This window comes from Schistosoma haematobium, chromosome 1 (genome assembly GCF_000699445.3).
Source record: "Schistosoma haematobium chromosome 1, whole genome shotgun sequence".
NCBI lineage: Eukaryota > Metazoa > Platyhelminthes > Trematoda > Strigeidida > Schistosomatidae > Schistosoma > Schistosoma haematobium.
In genome coordinates this window covers 50,505,393-50,521,715 of record NC_067196.1, presented here as the reverse complement: position 1 = coordinate 50,521,715, position 16,323 = coordinate 50,505,393, and the positions used below count along the sequence as shown (strand labels likewise).

General features: G+C 33.2%; 1 protein-coding gene across 2 annotated transcripts in view; it reads left to right on the top strand.

Annotated features, from left to right (window-relative positions):
• Positions 1-15,892, top strand: part of CDK17_1 (Cyclin-dependent kinase 17) — a gene marked incomplete at its 3' end in the record, with an annotated part of 52,561 nt that extends 36,669 nt beyond the window's left edge. Inside the window, exons 8-11 of one of the 2 annotated variants that reach the window (XM_051208992.1) lie at positions 998-1,155; positions 2,932-4,394; positions 10,580-10,883; positions 14,129-15,892. In XM_051208992.1, the coding sequence (XP_051074406.1) occupies positions 998-1,155; positions 2,932-4,394; positions 10,580-10,883; positions 14,129-14,163 (1,960 nt within the window). Of the gene's footprint in view, positions 1-997; positions 1,156-2,931; positions 4,395-10,579; positions 10,895-14,128 lie in introns of those variants that run through there. The other variant, XM_012936524.3, reaches the window with a different exon arrangement.
• Positions 15,893-16,323: the final 431 nt, after the last annotated feature.

Genomic DNA, 16,323 nt, shown 5'->3' with positions numbered 1-16,323 from the left:
GTAAGTCATATGAAAATAAAGCAACAAGAAAGCACTTTGATCATATTTCTCTAAAGTCATCAGAATTGTATTTTCAGACGCGTTATTTTAAGAAACACTATGGTCGAAAATAATTGACTTGAATTTTTGGAAAATCTTGAAACGTCATTTCAGTTTCATACTTTTAACACGTTTAATAATCTGTTTAGAAATTCCATCATGTTTAATGAAAATATACACTACATTTTAGTGTATTCAAACGATTTATTATAGTTTACGGAAGCTGGACAGCATTGTTCTTAATAAGTCAGTCAAATGGTTTTTAGAAAAGATGTCATTTTTTATTGGTTCCCTGATTTGCTTAAGTAAACTTATTCTATAAATAAAGTAGCCCAAGTTATTGAATTGATCACTTGAAGTTTGGTATTCAGTAGGATTCATATGCTGAACTATTAAATGTCATTAAGTGACCAATTTCATGGTTTTACAGAAATATATATTTTCAAATATTTAAAAAAAAAACCATTATCAATAAACAAGAGATTAATTTTTTCTCATCCTATGTAATAATATTGTTTTAAAGTCTGTCAGTTAAATGTTACTATCAAATCTATATGAAAACATTATTGATTTGCATATAAAAAAGTACTTTTTCCTATTGAATGAAAGACTGAAGATAAATGGTTTAATGCTCAATGAAGAGTTCCAAAAAGAATCAAATGCTGCTTCTGAAATCCCATGACCAGTTACTATCCATTTCTACTCAAACATTCGTGACTTAATGATATTTATCAAGGGAACCCGCTTAGTATACACATATAACTAAAGATAAAATGATTCTGATTCAAATAATAAACGCGTTTGTTATCAGTTAACTAAAATTATTATCATTCACTTTTAAATTTATATAATGAATCAACTATAACTTATGTAAGTAAAGATATTTTCAGTGAAACATTCAGGAATTTACCATTTATCATATTAAGCTTTCATATTTTATCATTCTTTTCCATAACAGGTACCGACCACCAGATGTACTATTAGGTGATAAAAACTACTCCGGTCATATTGATATCTGGGGAGCTGGTTGTATTCTGTATGAAATGGTAACAGGTTACAGTCTTTTTCCGGGTACTTCAAAAGAAGATCAAATTAAAATTATTTTTAGAAAATTCGGTAAACAAGTTAATTACTTTATTCCATTCTCTAAATGAATAATTTAGTTAAAATTAATTAATGTTAATTAAATTGTGATATAATCTTCAGGCGTTAAACTTGCTTCATATATATATATATATATATATATATATAAACTTCAATTTTCAATGCAACTTAAGACAATTGATGAAAGGCGGGATTCAAAGTAAACACACATAACATATAACGCCATTTAACTTTATTCATAGAGCATAATAGGGATATCATAAGAGAATATATGCTGTTTAATTAAGTTATGATCATAGAAACTTAATGTTACACAGTTTTTTTTTAATGTAATATAATTATTCTCTGTTATGTGAATATTTATTAGATATATATATATTTGCCTTCACAATTGCTTAATACATAGTAACTGCATAAAAAAGCATTAACAATTAGTATACAGCTTATTTTAAGGAGGTTGATAAATTTTACTATAAGTTGGTGTTAATCAAAAAACCATTGAAACTTTAACTGTATAAAAGATCATATATGCACACTAATTAATAGCGCAATATCTTCATTGGACATATAGTATGTGAATTTGAATCTCATAGGGAACATCGTATCTTTCAAGGTTAAAGATGTACCCACCTTATGAGCCCCAACTAGAGTGAAACCTAGTTATGGGTGTTTCTGATCACCAGTTCCAACCAACTAATTTACATGGTGTGCGTAATATTTTCCTGGCAAATAAAATTCAAAATAGTATTCATTTTGTAAAAGTGTTTAGGTAGGTGGTATACATAACACAGTGTTCAATATATTTCATCTTTATTGCCTAGTTGTCATATTATGTACATTCGATCCCTAAATATAGATATGGATTAAACAACAGAGTGCACACTATTTGAATAGTTTTATTATGAAATCATTACATCATATCGACTATGAAATCTTGCTACTAACCGGTTGCTATCTATTACATTCTTCATTTGTCCAAATCTTCTGAAAGATATGCTTTCTATACACGTAGTCAACTCATCTGTTTGAACATAAGAACCAAGACCAAATAAAAACCTTTTGTGGACCGACCGAATTTACCAAATATGTACACCTTACATAGTTATATATTTTTTCAATCGAAAAATAGACCCCCATTTTCAAACTATAGTGCATGTTTCTTTCTTTGAAAAGTCAAGTCAAGCCCTGAACAATAAAATACGTCCATCACTATCACAAAAATAATGGACAAATATAGGGCCAAGAACCAAATCAATAAAAATAAAAATGTAGACAATGACTGATTAGAGGTCAACAATAGTCAATCAGGACTAAGGTCTATAGGACAAGGTGCTAGTCACGTGTGGAGAAATTCAAACTTTTCAATCCTACCTGAAGTTTGTGCTGATGATGTTATTCAGTAAAACAATCAAAACATTACGACCAAACCATTCAGTTCAAAGAACAAAACTCCACTTAAATCATCCACCCGATCTAAAAATCCTACCATTTGACTTACGTCCGATTGGTACAGTTTATTGATAGCCAGTTACAAAATTATTTTTGTAGTGAAACATCGAATGAAAGCGGTTGTAATTTTTTAAGAATATTTGTTTTACAAAGCTTCAGAAACACCTTTTTTGATAGTGAATATCAATAATAAAAATGGCCGAAGAGAGTATTAATAGAAAACATCCTTAAGCATTTCTTTGGAGTTTAATTTGTAAACGTAGTTCTAAATAATACATAAACCTATATTTCATTATTTTTTTACTGTTGATTCAAATAAAATATTTCATACTTTTCCAGGAATTCCACCAGAATCCTACTGGCCCAATTTAAGGACGAATCCTAAATTTTTAGAATATTTAAATTCAAATCAACATAATGAAAAGTGTGAATCAAATAAGCCTAATTATTCTCAGTCTTCTACAAATCTTAATTTAATTGGCAGTAAAAAATCCTCATTTCAAATAAATAAACAGTTATATGATGGAAATTTCGATTCTATTGATAAATATAATGAAAATATTAAAAATACACTGTCATGTAGTGCATCAAGATTGAATTTAGATGGTCAACAATTATTATTTGAATGTCTTGCATTAGTTGGAAATCGTCGAATTACAGCTAATGATGCACTGAAGCATATTTATTTCAAATGTATTTTACCACCTGGTATTAATATACATAATTTATTACCAGAACAATCGATCACATTACTTGCTATTGAACAAAATTTAGTTAATTCTTTGCAGCGATCTCGAATTCATACCACTAATACTGATACTACTAGTAAGAATAATGGTAAGAAACATAGGAATAAAAATAATTATTCAACACATCTAACTAATTCAATATCTTACGGTAATAAACTGTATAGTAATGAGCAGTTATCAAAAAGTTTAACTAACTTATCAACAGTTCGTTCATATCCTTCGAATGATTCAAATTCATGCAATACACCCACAATCCTACCAAATTTTAACAATAAATTAACAACAAAAAAACACAGATCGGAAAACGAGCATCAAATACAAGCATTTAAACTGGGTAAAACTAAAACCTCAACACAATTACTTTATAATGAAAGAAATAACATCTCTATTAATACTACCACTACTACCACACATCATCAACATGAACATAATTCTAAGTCTGGTGACAATAATAGTGATAATTCCATTCAAAATGACCAAAGCTCCGATATTGACACGTCACTTAGTTCAAACAGTCAACATTTCATTCCATATGAAAAAGTGTGTAGTCAGCAATATCAACCAGAACAAGTTTCATTTTCGTCGTTAAAAAAAACAAGTAAATTAAATGAGAAAATTAAAGAACCTGTTAGAAAATATATGACGATTTCTTCAGGAGATATGCATAAAATACTTTCTAATCAAAATATTATTGGTAATAATGTCAGCTATAATGATAATAATCATAATAATACTGATATCAAGAATAAATCTATAAGTAATACCTCAACAACTAATCTTACAGCATTTGTTAAACGTAAACTATATTCATTACAAACAAAAGCTAAAGCATCTCGAAATCGTCTGAGATCCTTGTCAACTGATCAACTTAAAATCCTAAGTTTATCATCACCATCTTCAGATTCTTCGAAAGAAATTGAGTTGACTCATGCAAATGATTTTGGTGACGATAACAATAGTAACAAACTAAATAATAGCGACACATTTGTAAATTCACGTAGTGTTCTTAAGAACAAAATTAATGACGGAAGATTTGGTCAAAAGACGGATCAAGTAAGTTAATATTTATGTATACAAACTAAACATTTATTTTCATTCGTTTAAATGTATAGAAGGTTTTTATCACTTCAATAAAAAATACACTAAACTATATTTAAAACACGTTTTCGGAGCCTCATTTCTATTGAATTTTTCGTTGACCACCGTTTATGTTTAACCATATTGATAAAGTGATATTTTTATTGAGATCATGAACCGATCAATGTTAGACCACCACTGAAAATCTAAGTTCGAGTCTCACATGCACGCTCGTGGATATGCACCGTTGAAGAATCCACACAAGAACGAACAGACCGTCCAGTGCTCTCAGGTTTTCGATGGTGGATCAACATTGATCGAAATTATAACTCAACAATCTCCACAACATGAAATGGTATACGAGAGCATAAAAATCTTAGCATAGATACGAAGCGAAACAACTGTACACTGAAAGATTAAAGCAGGAAAATAATCTTATAGGAGAGGAAAAGTACCTGGTTCGTTTAAGAACACAGAAAAAATATATATCGTTCTCTTGAACCTTCCCCTATGATTTATAAAAAAATGAAACATCAACAGGATTATCCAAACCTTTATTCTGATGTTTGTCTGACGACATCTCATGCCACAGTGTACCGTCATTTCTGGGACTTGATTTTCAAAGTAATAGCAAGTCGACAGATTGTAACAGAATACAAATATCCTTCACTCAGTAGGAACATTTCTTAAAATCATCCCTCTATTTTTCTGCCTAGTCTCTTTGTCAACAACAAATGCGTTGCATAATAGCTTCTGAATCGATAAGGTTAAAGCGTTTTCAAGGTGACAACGTTACTGAACAATAATCTTTGCCGTTTCCACACATCTAGATTATTGCCGTTTAATTCAGTATATAAGCTCACTTCAATATCATTATGCAACACTATGTTATCTCAAATCGAGAAAGTTATTTCAACCATATTAACGGTCACTTTTTATTGAGCTTCACAGTTTGTCAGTAAACAATTTCAAAGCTAGAAAATCCTCAACAGTTATTCATTCATGCTTTGAACTGAGCTGTATACCGATCGTTGTTGCTACCTTGAGGTGGTGGTCGGGCTTGCCTATCGTGATGGAGCACCTGAGCTATACTGGCTGGAACAAACGTTCTCCAAGGTCCTACCATGTCAGACAGGTCGGTTGAAGAGCGGTAAGACTAAAAGCAACAAACCCAAGGTCCGAAGGCGAAGTCGTACTGCTGACTGTACAGAGGTGTGACAACAGTAAGGTGTTTCCTTCAGACAACCAGCATGACAACGATGCTGCCTTCCCACAAGGAGGGGTGGGGTTAGAAAAGGTCGACCCTAAAAATGCACACCTCACCTTATCCCACGGATATCCGTCTCCGGCGGTAAGGTCCCAAAAAGTACGGAGCTAACACGAAAATTACCCATACAAAGGTCGTGTGTGATCGACCTCAAACAGATATCCCTTGGGCATTGCAGTCACGCTCTCAGGTCACTAAGACCACCTCTAATTCAATTTCCTTTTCAGGCACCTCCAAAAGAACCCTTCCACGGTGTGGGCAACCGGGAAGTGTTAACCGCCTTCATACCTCTGACAGCACTCAAGACCACTGTATTCATAATCAACCTCCCTCTTCAATTCCTATTATTCCTCCTACATCGACTTTCACCTCTAAACTTCCTCTTTCGGCTTCCTCCTTAAGTGTCAACATAGTCAACGATTCTAGTGCTCAAAATACTGTCCCAGGTCTACTGAAACCTCGCTCCAAACTACACATTGGAGTCTTCAACGTACGCGCCCTATGTCAAATCGGTCAACAGGCTTCCTTGGCTAAAACACTAGAATCTCGTACCATTAATGTATGATGTGTCTCTGAAACACACATACAGGATCTCAGTGTGGTCTTTCACTTGACCTCACCTCACCAAAACGGAGAGCCAACGAGATACAGCCTCAGTGTATCTGACGTCCCGACGGCTAGTTCTCGTGAACTGGTAGGTGTGTGCATAGCACTAAGCATAAGGGCGGAACAAGCACTATTAGAGTGGATCCCCGTTAACAGTCGTCTATGTGCTGTTTGGCTAAACGGCTCCGTAAGAATGCGGAGGTACAGGGACACACATCGTTGCCTTTTCGTCGTTTCTGCCTACGCTTGCACTGACTGCAGTCTGGATGAAGTGAAAGATGGATTTTACAGAAAGCTGAACGTTCAGACATAGTACACGTAGCAGGTGACTTTAATGCCCAGGTAGGTAGTTTAAACCAAACAGAAAGGCATTTAGATGGGTATTTTGGTATTTCGGCACAACGAACAGATTATGGTGACCGTCTGCTGCAACTGTGCTCAGACAATCGTTTATTTTTAGCAAACACAAATTTTAAGCATAAGGAGAGACATCGTCTAACATGGCGACCCCCTACACCAAACCAATGATGGACTCAAATAGACCATATTGCCATCAGTCATCGTTGGAGAGGGTCGGTAGAAGATTGTCGCTCATTCTGGAGTACCTGCTTAGACTCCGACCACGCCCTAATACGGGCATGCATCTGCTTGCGCCTCAATGGACGCAAAAAAGCCACAGTAAAAAGACCCATTATAATTGAATTGAGTAGCGAGAAAACCAAAAGTAGGTTCCAGGAACAACTGAGGACACACTTGGGTAGTTCTGAAAACGAGGCCGACCCAGATTTTGCTTGGAAAGCTATACAAGCAGCTGTGGAAACAGCAGTGACATCTATCAGTGATTTAAACCAAAGGGTTACAAAGAACCAATGGATTTCCTCAAGGTCTATTGCACTGATGGATTCTCGTAAACTCATCCCCTCAGGCTCTGAAGAGCGACAACAAATCAGATCTAGGTTAAACAAAAGTCTAAGAAACGACCGTGAGCAGTGGTGGGCAACGAAAGCAAAAGACATGGAAATGGCGGCGGCTATAGGAAACACAAGACAGCTCTACAGACTAATAAAAGAAACTGGAATTAATAAGTCAAGTGTAAGTCAGACTATTTCGAAAAAAGACGACACCCTCATCTGCTCTCAGTCCAGACGTTTAGAACGATGGGTGGAATATTTCAGAGAACAGTTCAGCTGGCCTTCAGCGACCCTACAACTACCCTCCATTCCCAGACAGTGTAAATGGAACATTGAAGTATGTCCCCGAACTCTAGTAGAAGTTCAAAAGGCTATAGTTAGTCTGAAACGAGGAAGGGCAGCTGGTCCAGATGGATTGGCTCCAGAGGTGTTTAAGGATGGTGGTCTAATTTTAGCGATTAGGTTGACTAATATTTTAGCTAAGATCTGGGAGTTAGACGTTATTCCATCTGACTGGTCACAATCCCTTATCGTCCTAATATATAAGAGAGGGTTAAAATCACATCCTGTAACAACCGTAGAGGGATTAGTTTAACTAATATAATATCTAAAATACTAGCCTCGATAATTATCAGACGCTTAACTAAGACTCGTGCACTGCAAACACGAGAGAATCAAGCTGGCTTCAGACCTGGTCGTGGCTGCATCGACCACGTACTCACCGTTCGTCAGGTGCTAGAACACAGGCATACTTATCGGCGTCCGACAACGGTGGTCTTTCTTGACTTAAAAGCAGCATGTGATTCTGTAGACCGAGTGGGTCTGTGGCAGTGTCTGTCATTGAAAGGCGTACCTCAGAAGTACATGAACCTTGTGAAGGCTCTTTACTCGAACACTACTAGTCGAATCAGAGCTTATGGCGAACTGTCATCTACTTTTGCAACCTCAAGTGATGTCCGTCAAGGCTGTCCACTTTCTCCATTTTTGTTTAACTTCATCATAGACCTACTGATGGAAATAACGCTCTGATAGACTGAATTTTCAGGCTGACAAAATGCAGAGTCTTTTGGTAGCATTGAGCAACAATGCCAGAATGTTTGGAATGCGCTTCTCTCCCTCTAAATGCAAGTTGTTGCTTCAGGACTGGTCTGCGTCAACACCTGAACTAAGGATAGGGAGTGAAGTAGTCGAACGCGTTGACAACTTCACTTATCTTGGAAGTCTGATCAGCCCTAATGGGTTGGTGTCTGACGAAATCTCTGCACGGATTCGAAAAGCTCGTTTGGCTTTTGCCAACTTATGTCACGTGTGGCGAAGGCGAGATATCCGTCTATCAATAAAAGAACGAGTATACTGCGCGGCAGTTCATTCTGTTCTGCTTCACGGCTGTGAAACGTGTCCATCAAGGGTAGAGGATACGCGTAAGTTACTAGTATTTGACCACAGATGCCTCAGGAATATTGCTGGCGTCTGCTGGGATCACCGGGTAAGTAATAGTGAGGTTAGACGCAGGGTATTCGAGAATGATGGTAAACCAGTTGATGAGGTTGTGAATCTTCATCGACTGAGATGGTTGGGTCACGTGTTACGTATGCCTGAACACCGTTTACCACGGCGCACAATGCTGACTAGTGTAAGGGGTGGTTGAAAGAAAGTTAGGAGCGGTCAAACCAAAACGTGGCATCGGTGCTTGAAGTCACTAACTTCTGGTTTGAGCCATGTTGGTAGATACTACTAAACTACTTGGTTGGGGTCCACATGACTATCATAACCGATGGTTGGAGACTGGGTGACATGGCTCAGAATAGATCACAGTGGCGTCGGTGTATACACTCTCTGTCTCCCCTTATACTTTGAGATTAAAATCGCTTCATATCTTTCTTTCTGTGAACTAATTATTTCTTCCTGTACTATATCCTTATTGCAATCCTTCTTTTGTATATTACCACCTCTGAATTAACTACTTTTATGAATGTGGTGTCCATCTTGTTGTGTTAATGAGGTATGGCAACTTGGATCGATGCATATATATGCCTGGTCGTACGTTGTAGCTGACTGAATGAGTGACTGACTGAGCTGTATGAGCTCAAGTGACAAGTGAATCGCGAAATGTCGGCTATGCTAGATCTTGGTAAAAAAATCACTACGAGCTGTCTTTGGATCAATTAGAAATCCTAAGTCTATTCACTTTCATTCCAATAAATACTCTCTTAAATTATCAAAGTGAATATAACAGTAATTCCCTCAAACAATTCAACTTGTCAAAGTTTCATATTGCAATCAAACTTAATGCATACAAGAGTATGCGCTATCGATCTAACTTTTCATCATTTATCATTTATATTTCTGTGTATACAATCATATGTATTTAAATCTTATTCGATTCTTTCTACTGTGACAAAAAAACGTTGTATATATGTTAATAAACACAAACGTTAATTGAATTCTAGTTTATTTTTGCATAGATAAATAGGTCGTCTATAAAAATGATCGTGCAAGTATTCAAAATAATGAATCATTCTACTATACAGATAAGTGATACAGGTTCGAAACGTAAATGTTTACTTATGTACATATCTCTCAAAATAAATGAGTGTGTTGTTGTCTATTCATCTGTTGAAGAAAACAGAATGTTAAGCGTAAACTTTTGAAAAATAAGTTGATTTATTTCTAAACTACAGAATTAAATAAGAATGGATAACTAACTATTCATTGTAACACTTTGACAATAATATCTAATAAAGTTTGACATAGTTTCATTGAGATTATGGATGGATCAGTGTTGAACTATGATTACAAACCTGGAAGCACTGGACGTACCTTTTGTCTTAGTATGGTACTCCTCAGAAGTGCGTAGCAGTTCGACATAATTAAACTGCATGCTGAAGCACTTTCTAATTATTCTTCTCCAAACACTATGCTTCCTTCTAACCTGCTCTTCTCGTTTATATTTCAATCTTGTTCTCTATGATTCCACAGATCTTTGATTGGATCTTTACCAGTCCACTTTTCAATCGATAAACTTTTCAACGAAAATATATCAATTAATACGCTAATATTTGAAATTACTTTCTATTATCCGTTTACTATTGTCAAATCATAATCTATTAATAAAAGTGTTTTACATGAAACACTTGATATTTTTAAAAAAAATATCATTTACATCGTTCAAGTTACCCAACTGAATATACAAAGTATATAATGATAAATCCCAATGTAATATTTAGTTTTGCTAATATATTCTGTAACTAACTAATTTTTAGTCGCTAAAGTATTTTGATTTCATTCAATTTTATCCTTGTCAATATTTTGATTTCTTTTTTTCTTTTGTTGGTTTCTACTTTCACTTTACAACAATAATTGAACCGTCAAACTAGAATAAACTATCAATTGACAAAAATATAAATAAAAATCATGTTGATTTATCAAAATCTATACAAATCATTAATAAATCATCAAATATCAAAAAAATTATAACAAATTATTCAAATAATACAATGAATCGTTTAAATTATAATAAACATTCTCAATTATCATCATCTGCATTTATACGAATACATCGGCCAAATAGTTTTAATTTAAAGAATTTACAACAAAATTATTGTTTTCAATCAAATAATTCATTAGTTCATTTAAATTCTCATCGTAAAAGTTGGAATAGTTCTGGATCATCAAATTTAGGTAGGAAATAATTCATATATGATGTATATAATTATATATTTTACTAATGAATTATAAGTGTTATTATTATTATTATTTAAGGTGTTTTTAACGAGTTATATATATATATATATATATATATATATATATATATATATATATGAATTAAAACATAATCATATGATTGAAGAGGAAACCTGGAGAACTACGAAAGCCATCATTCAGAAGATAAAATTGTCTATTAACAGCTGTCGGATCCGTTGGCCAGACACTGTCAGCAACAATCTACTATGGGAGAGAACAAACCAGATCCCAGCGGACGAAGAAATCAGGAAGAAGCGCTGGAAGTGGATAGTACACACATTGAGGAAAGCACCCAACTGCGTCACAAGACAAGCGCTCACATGGAATCCTCAAGGTCAAAAGAGGAGAGGAAGACCAAGGAACACATTAGGCCGAGAAATGGAGACAGACATGAGTAGAATGAAAAAAATTGGACAGAACTGGAAATGAAGGCCCAGGACAGAGTAGGTTAGAGAATGCTGGTCGGCGGCCTGTGTTCCAGCGGGAGTAACAGGCGTAAGTAAGTAAGTATATGAACGAAGAATATTCTTTTCAATAATTTCTCATCAGGTTCTACAATTATAAATCCAATTTAACAATCCATGAAATTTGTCAGATTTAAGGCAGAGTACATCCTTTGGAGATTGTAACATGTGAATTAAGAATTGTTGTTTGTCATATCAAATCCAATGAGACCGTCAATGTTGGGGCTGACTAATATTCAAAGGACTTTTAATGCAGGTAAACTACAACTAATGTTTTTCACACGTCCAATAATCACTCCGAGGTTGAAGGATAAATTGCCTAGACTAGCCACCTTTTTCTGTAACTATCCATTCAACTGCTCCTGTAGAGTAAGTTATATTGGCAGATGTTCTAGGAATTTGTACATTCGAGCTCGTGATCACCTCCCATGTGGTTAAGCAAAGGCGTAGTCAAAACGGTTAACAGCTCCATTTTAGACCATCTAGTTCAGACAGGACATACAGTCAACATGGAGCAATCTTTCTCAATAATATATCGTGTTAACAACAGTCTACCTAATTCCGTCAGACTGAGAGTCCTACAGACGGCTGAAGCAATTGCTATTCGGATCAAAAAGCCAGAGCTTTGCACCTAAAAGAAATATGTTTAGCCACTCCTTTTACCCTGGCCAACTTTGGGGCCAACTAGTTAATAATCAATCTTATAATATGGTAACGTAATTTGATTAATGTTCATTTTATGTCCCAAACTTATTATTACTATTATTACTATCATTATGATTATCTTTACCATTATTATTACCATCTTTATCACTGCTATTATTATTATCATTATACTTGATAACCTTTTTGAGGAATTTATTCACTATCCACCCCTATGTACTATATCTGACCTAATTCATATTATTCTACATAATACGTAATTTCTGATTTTTATTCCATTATTCTCTCTCTCTCTCACCCCATGTTGACCATATTTATTCTGACCATTTATCGCACAATTTCATTTCACTTATAAACTGATTCAAGTTAACAACTACATATTAGTCAGCCCCAACATTAACGATCTGAATTGATTTTATGTAACAAACAACAATTCTCAATTCATATATTACAATTTCCAAATGATGTACTCTGCTTTAAATCTGGCCAATCTTATGGATTATTAATTTGGATTTATAATTATAGAACCTGATGAGAAATTATTGAAAGGAATATTCTTCGTTCATACAATTGTGTTTTAATATAATGGGAAATTTTCAACGATATATGACTTAAGTTGGTTGTTGATGATCTATTTTAACAATTTGTTAATTTATCCGTATTTATGCTAATTTTTTCTTCCATCAAGGGTTGAATCAATTTATTCTATAATTTACTTGAATAAAATATGTAACTGTAGCATAAATAGATTGAATAGACTTATTATGAAATATATAGTAATTATGTATAAATCAGTATCTTGTTTGCTTTAGTTTTGAAACAAAATCTACTTGACGATAACTTCACAAACTGATCTATACTTATTTCCTCACAGTAGATTAGTTTATCTAGAAGTAACTAATAAATGCATCTTCAAAATAAGTTTCATAAACTTAAATATAAGATTCTGTGATAATTTTATTGTTTGACGAAAGTATATTAACTGAAATTACAATGAACTTATTAACAGATAATTTCCTTAAATATTTTATAACAGTCAATATCTTTAGAAAAATGCCTAAATATCATATTTTTTTCAGTAATTATCAAACAACTAAAAAGTAAGTTGTATTGGGAGACTATTTTCATGAAAGCTCAAGACATTTATTTAACTGAATCGCCAAAACTACAGACTATAAAGCTAGAAAATATATTATTTGTCATTTGTTGTGCTTTCCACTTTCTTTTGTACAATTTACATGCACTAGTTTTTTTACAAAAGCATTCCCGTTTATTTCGCCAAAAAATGTGACAGATAAAAGGTTTTTAAGGATCATACATTTTGCCCTATGCTGTTATTTATCACGCCAGCTACATTGATTGATTGCTAGATATCAATCAATGTCATGTTAATATTTAGTCTTCAGTGCTGATCGGATTCTATTGACCACGTTGCCAAAGGCCCACTAGTGCAAGTTAATCGATCTCCCGGAATATATGAAACATAGTGTATATGATACTGAGTCACCTGGATCAATAGGTTTATTGCGATTCGATCGGCAAAATTTGAATAGCACTATTGATTTGACGAATTTGACATAGGTTATCACTTGTTGATTAATCCATGTAGCTATATCAGTGCTACAGTAGGTCAGGAGTGGTTTGAGTAGACCAATGATCACGCCTTGGACTGTCAACCTTTATGAAGAGTCGGAATCTTATAGGGAACGTCAGTTCCTTCAAGGCTGTAAAAACGTCTTATCGACAAGTGCCAACTAACATAAAACCTAGATTCAGGATTTCCTACTTACTACCTCCATACGCTTTACACAATATTATCTATCCGAAATGCTATAATTATGGTCGTAAATTGAATATTTAAGCTTAGACAGACAGAATCCGGAATAGGATTAAATGAAATTGCACTCATTTCCGCGACTATTGTTGTTATTGTCCTATTAACCATAGGCTCGCTAAATATCTATCAATACTATAGTTTTACAACTTTGTATACTCATTTTGTGAAATACAGTTATCATATATATGGATATATATAACGATTCTTTAATTTTATAGATACTCCATTTGATGAACAGAGTGTATTCAAATAGAACATGAACATTACTGAGATACTCCATAAAAACTAACTTGTAATCCATCTAAACAGATAATGAAACTCATCATAATCCCTGGAATGAATAACTCTTATTCATATTTTCAAAGAAAAAAGTGTTCTCAATAAAATTTCTAAAGAATAAAGATTAAAATAAAAGTACTTTAACATTTTCTTATAATAATATTATCATTGTAAAAAGTTTGTTATGATTTTAATACGCTTTGTCATCCATAGTTTATTTCCTGGCCTTTTTTTTCGTTTTATATTTCCTTTCTTTTAGTGAAATGAGTAATAAGCTTGATGTCATTATTATTATTATTATTATCCCTCGACCATTACATTACTTTAATAATACAACCCATCATATGTCCCTTTTTTCTCTTATTCTTATTGTACTGATATAAATGATAGAAATATTTCAATATTTTTCTGCAAAATAAAAAAAAACAGACAAAATGAACAAAAGAATTCACTAATTTATTTTTTAAATTATATGATTAGAATAATCTTACACAGATCAGAAAAGATCATAAATTTTTTTGTGAGATTCAATTCACTTTTTGTTTTAGTTCAATGACACATATCTTGTTTTAATTCTTTCATCCACCGGTTCCAATATTTACTTAATCTTATTGTTACTTATTTATCTTATAAATTGTAATATGGTATCAATATATACAAATAAGTTAGCTTATTCTAACCTTCTATTTATTATTAAATCTCGATTACTTATTTATTATAAGATGATAAGTAACTTTGTTTTGTATGCTTGCATTTTTCTAACAATCATATCATTAAACGTTATTCTAGGCGTCAGTCTTAGTGCACCATTACAGATTGGATTCTTTGTAATAAGCAATAGAATCAAAATAAAAAGGATGGAGATTAGAAAATGTTAAATCATAAATCTGAAGAACAATAAATCAAACTATATGAAAATCGGATACTTAAGTAATTTAATTTTTCCTTCCTAAATGACTAATTTACTCGCTTTTTCTCTTCACATCTTACAAACAATCGAAATAAACAGATTTTCTGTTTGAATATTCTTTATTACATTCGAACATTTGTCAAAGCAAATATTTTTTTTCCTTCATTTTAGCCATATACAAATACGTATTTCATAATTGTTTACTTAATAACTGTAAATTTCTCTTTATATATCAAACGAAAGGCTTATGACTAACACGTAACTTTGTATGTAATACATTTAAATATTACATCACTATTATTACGTCAGTTTACATGACCTTTCAGATTGATTTTACTAGCCATTTTACATCTGTTGCAAAACAGTGAACTTTAAAACCAAGGATTTAAAAGCTGGGAAGAAGGTTAACTGATGGCACTTTCGTGGGGCACTACGTGAGGCATGAAAATCGCCAGATAATAAATTCAAGTTTAACACCTCGAATATAGTATTTCCGTTATGAAATGTAAATGTTCTGCTCGCAGTTGGATAAACGTTAATCACTATGTGCTGTTTTATTGTTAGAAACTACAGGAGTTAGTTTGTTTATGAGTTGACTAATTTAAGTTAGCATGCATTGCATCAACAAATCCAAGAATAAACTTATATGAAAATATATAAATGAAAAGACTGTGATAAACTGTTTTAGATAACTTAGTGGAAAAGACACGTTGGGATACAGAAGTTTCAAGTGATAAGTAATCAATAGAAATAATCCAGCAAAGTAAAGAATAAAATGTATGGCATAATAATAGAATGTTTAAGGTTAGAAAAGTAAAGAAATTATGTCAGTGTAACTGTAACAAATTTTAAACCACATGAACTTGATTCTTCAGATACCAATATTGATTATCCAAAGCCTACAGTAATAAAACAAATATGAGTATCATCAAAGCTAAACAATTTAAAAGTTTAACTACATCACAGTTAAAAACTGTAGCTTTGTGATCTGTGTATTGCTCCATTGTGATTATTTCTCTTTTCAGTTTCTAGGTAGCTATTAATTACAGTCCACACTTTCGTGAGTTGCAATCACTTGATTACAAAATGATATTAGTGTTACCGATATACCACATTTGTTTGTTTATAGTAAATGACTTCATAATTTCTTAAACTGCAAAACTGAATATCCATTGAAAATCGTAAAGTAACAGATATACGATCCTTTTTTCATTATGAATATTA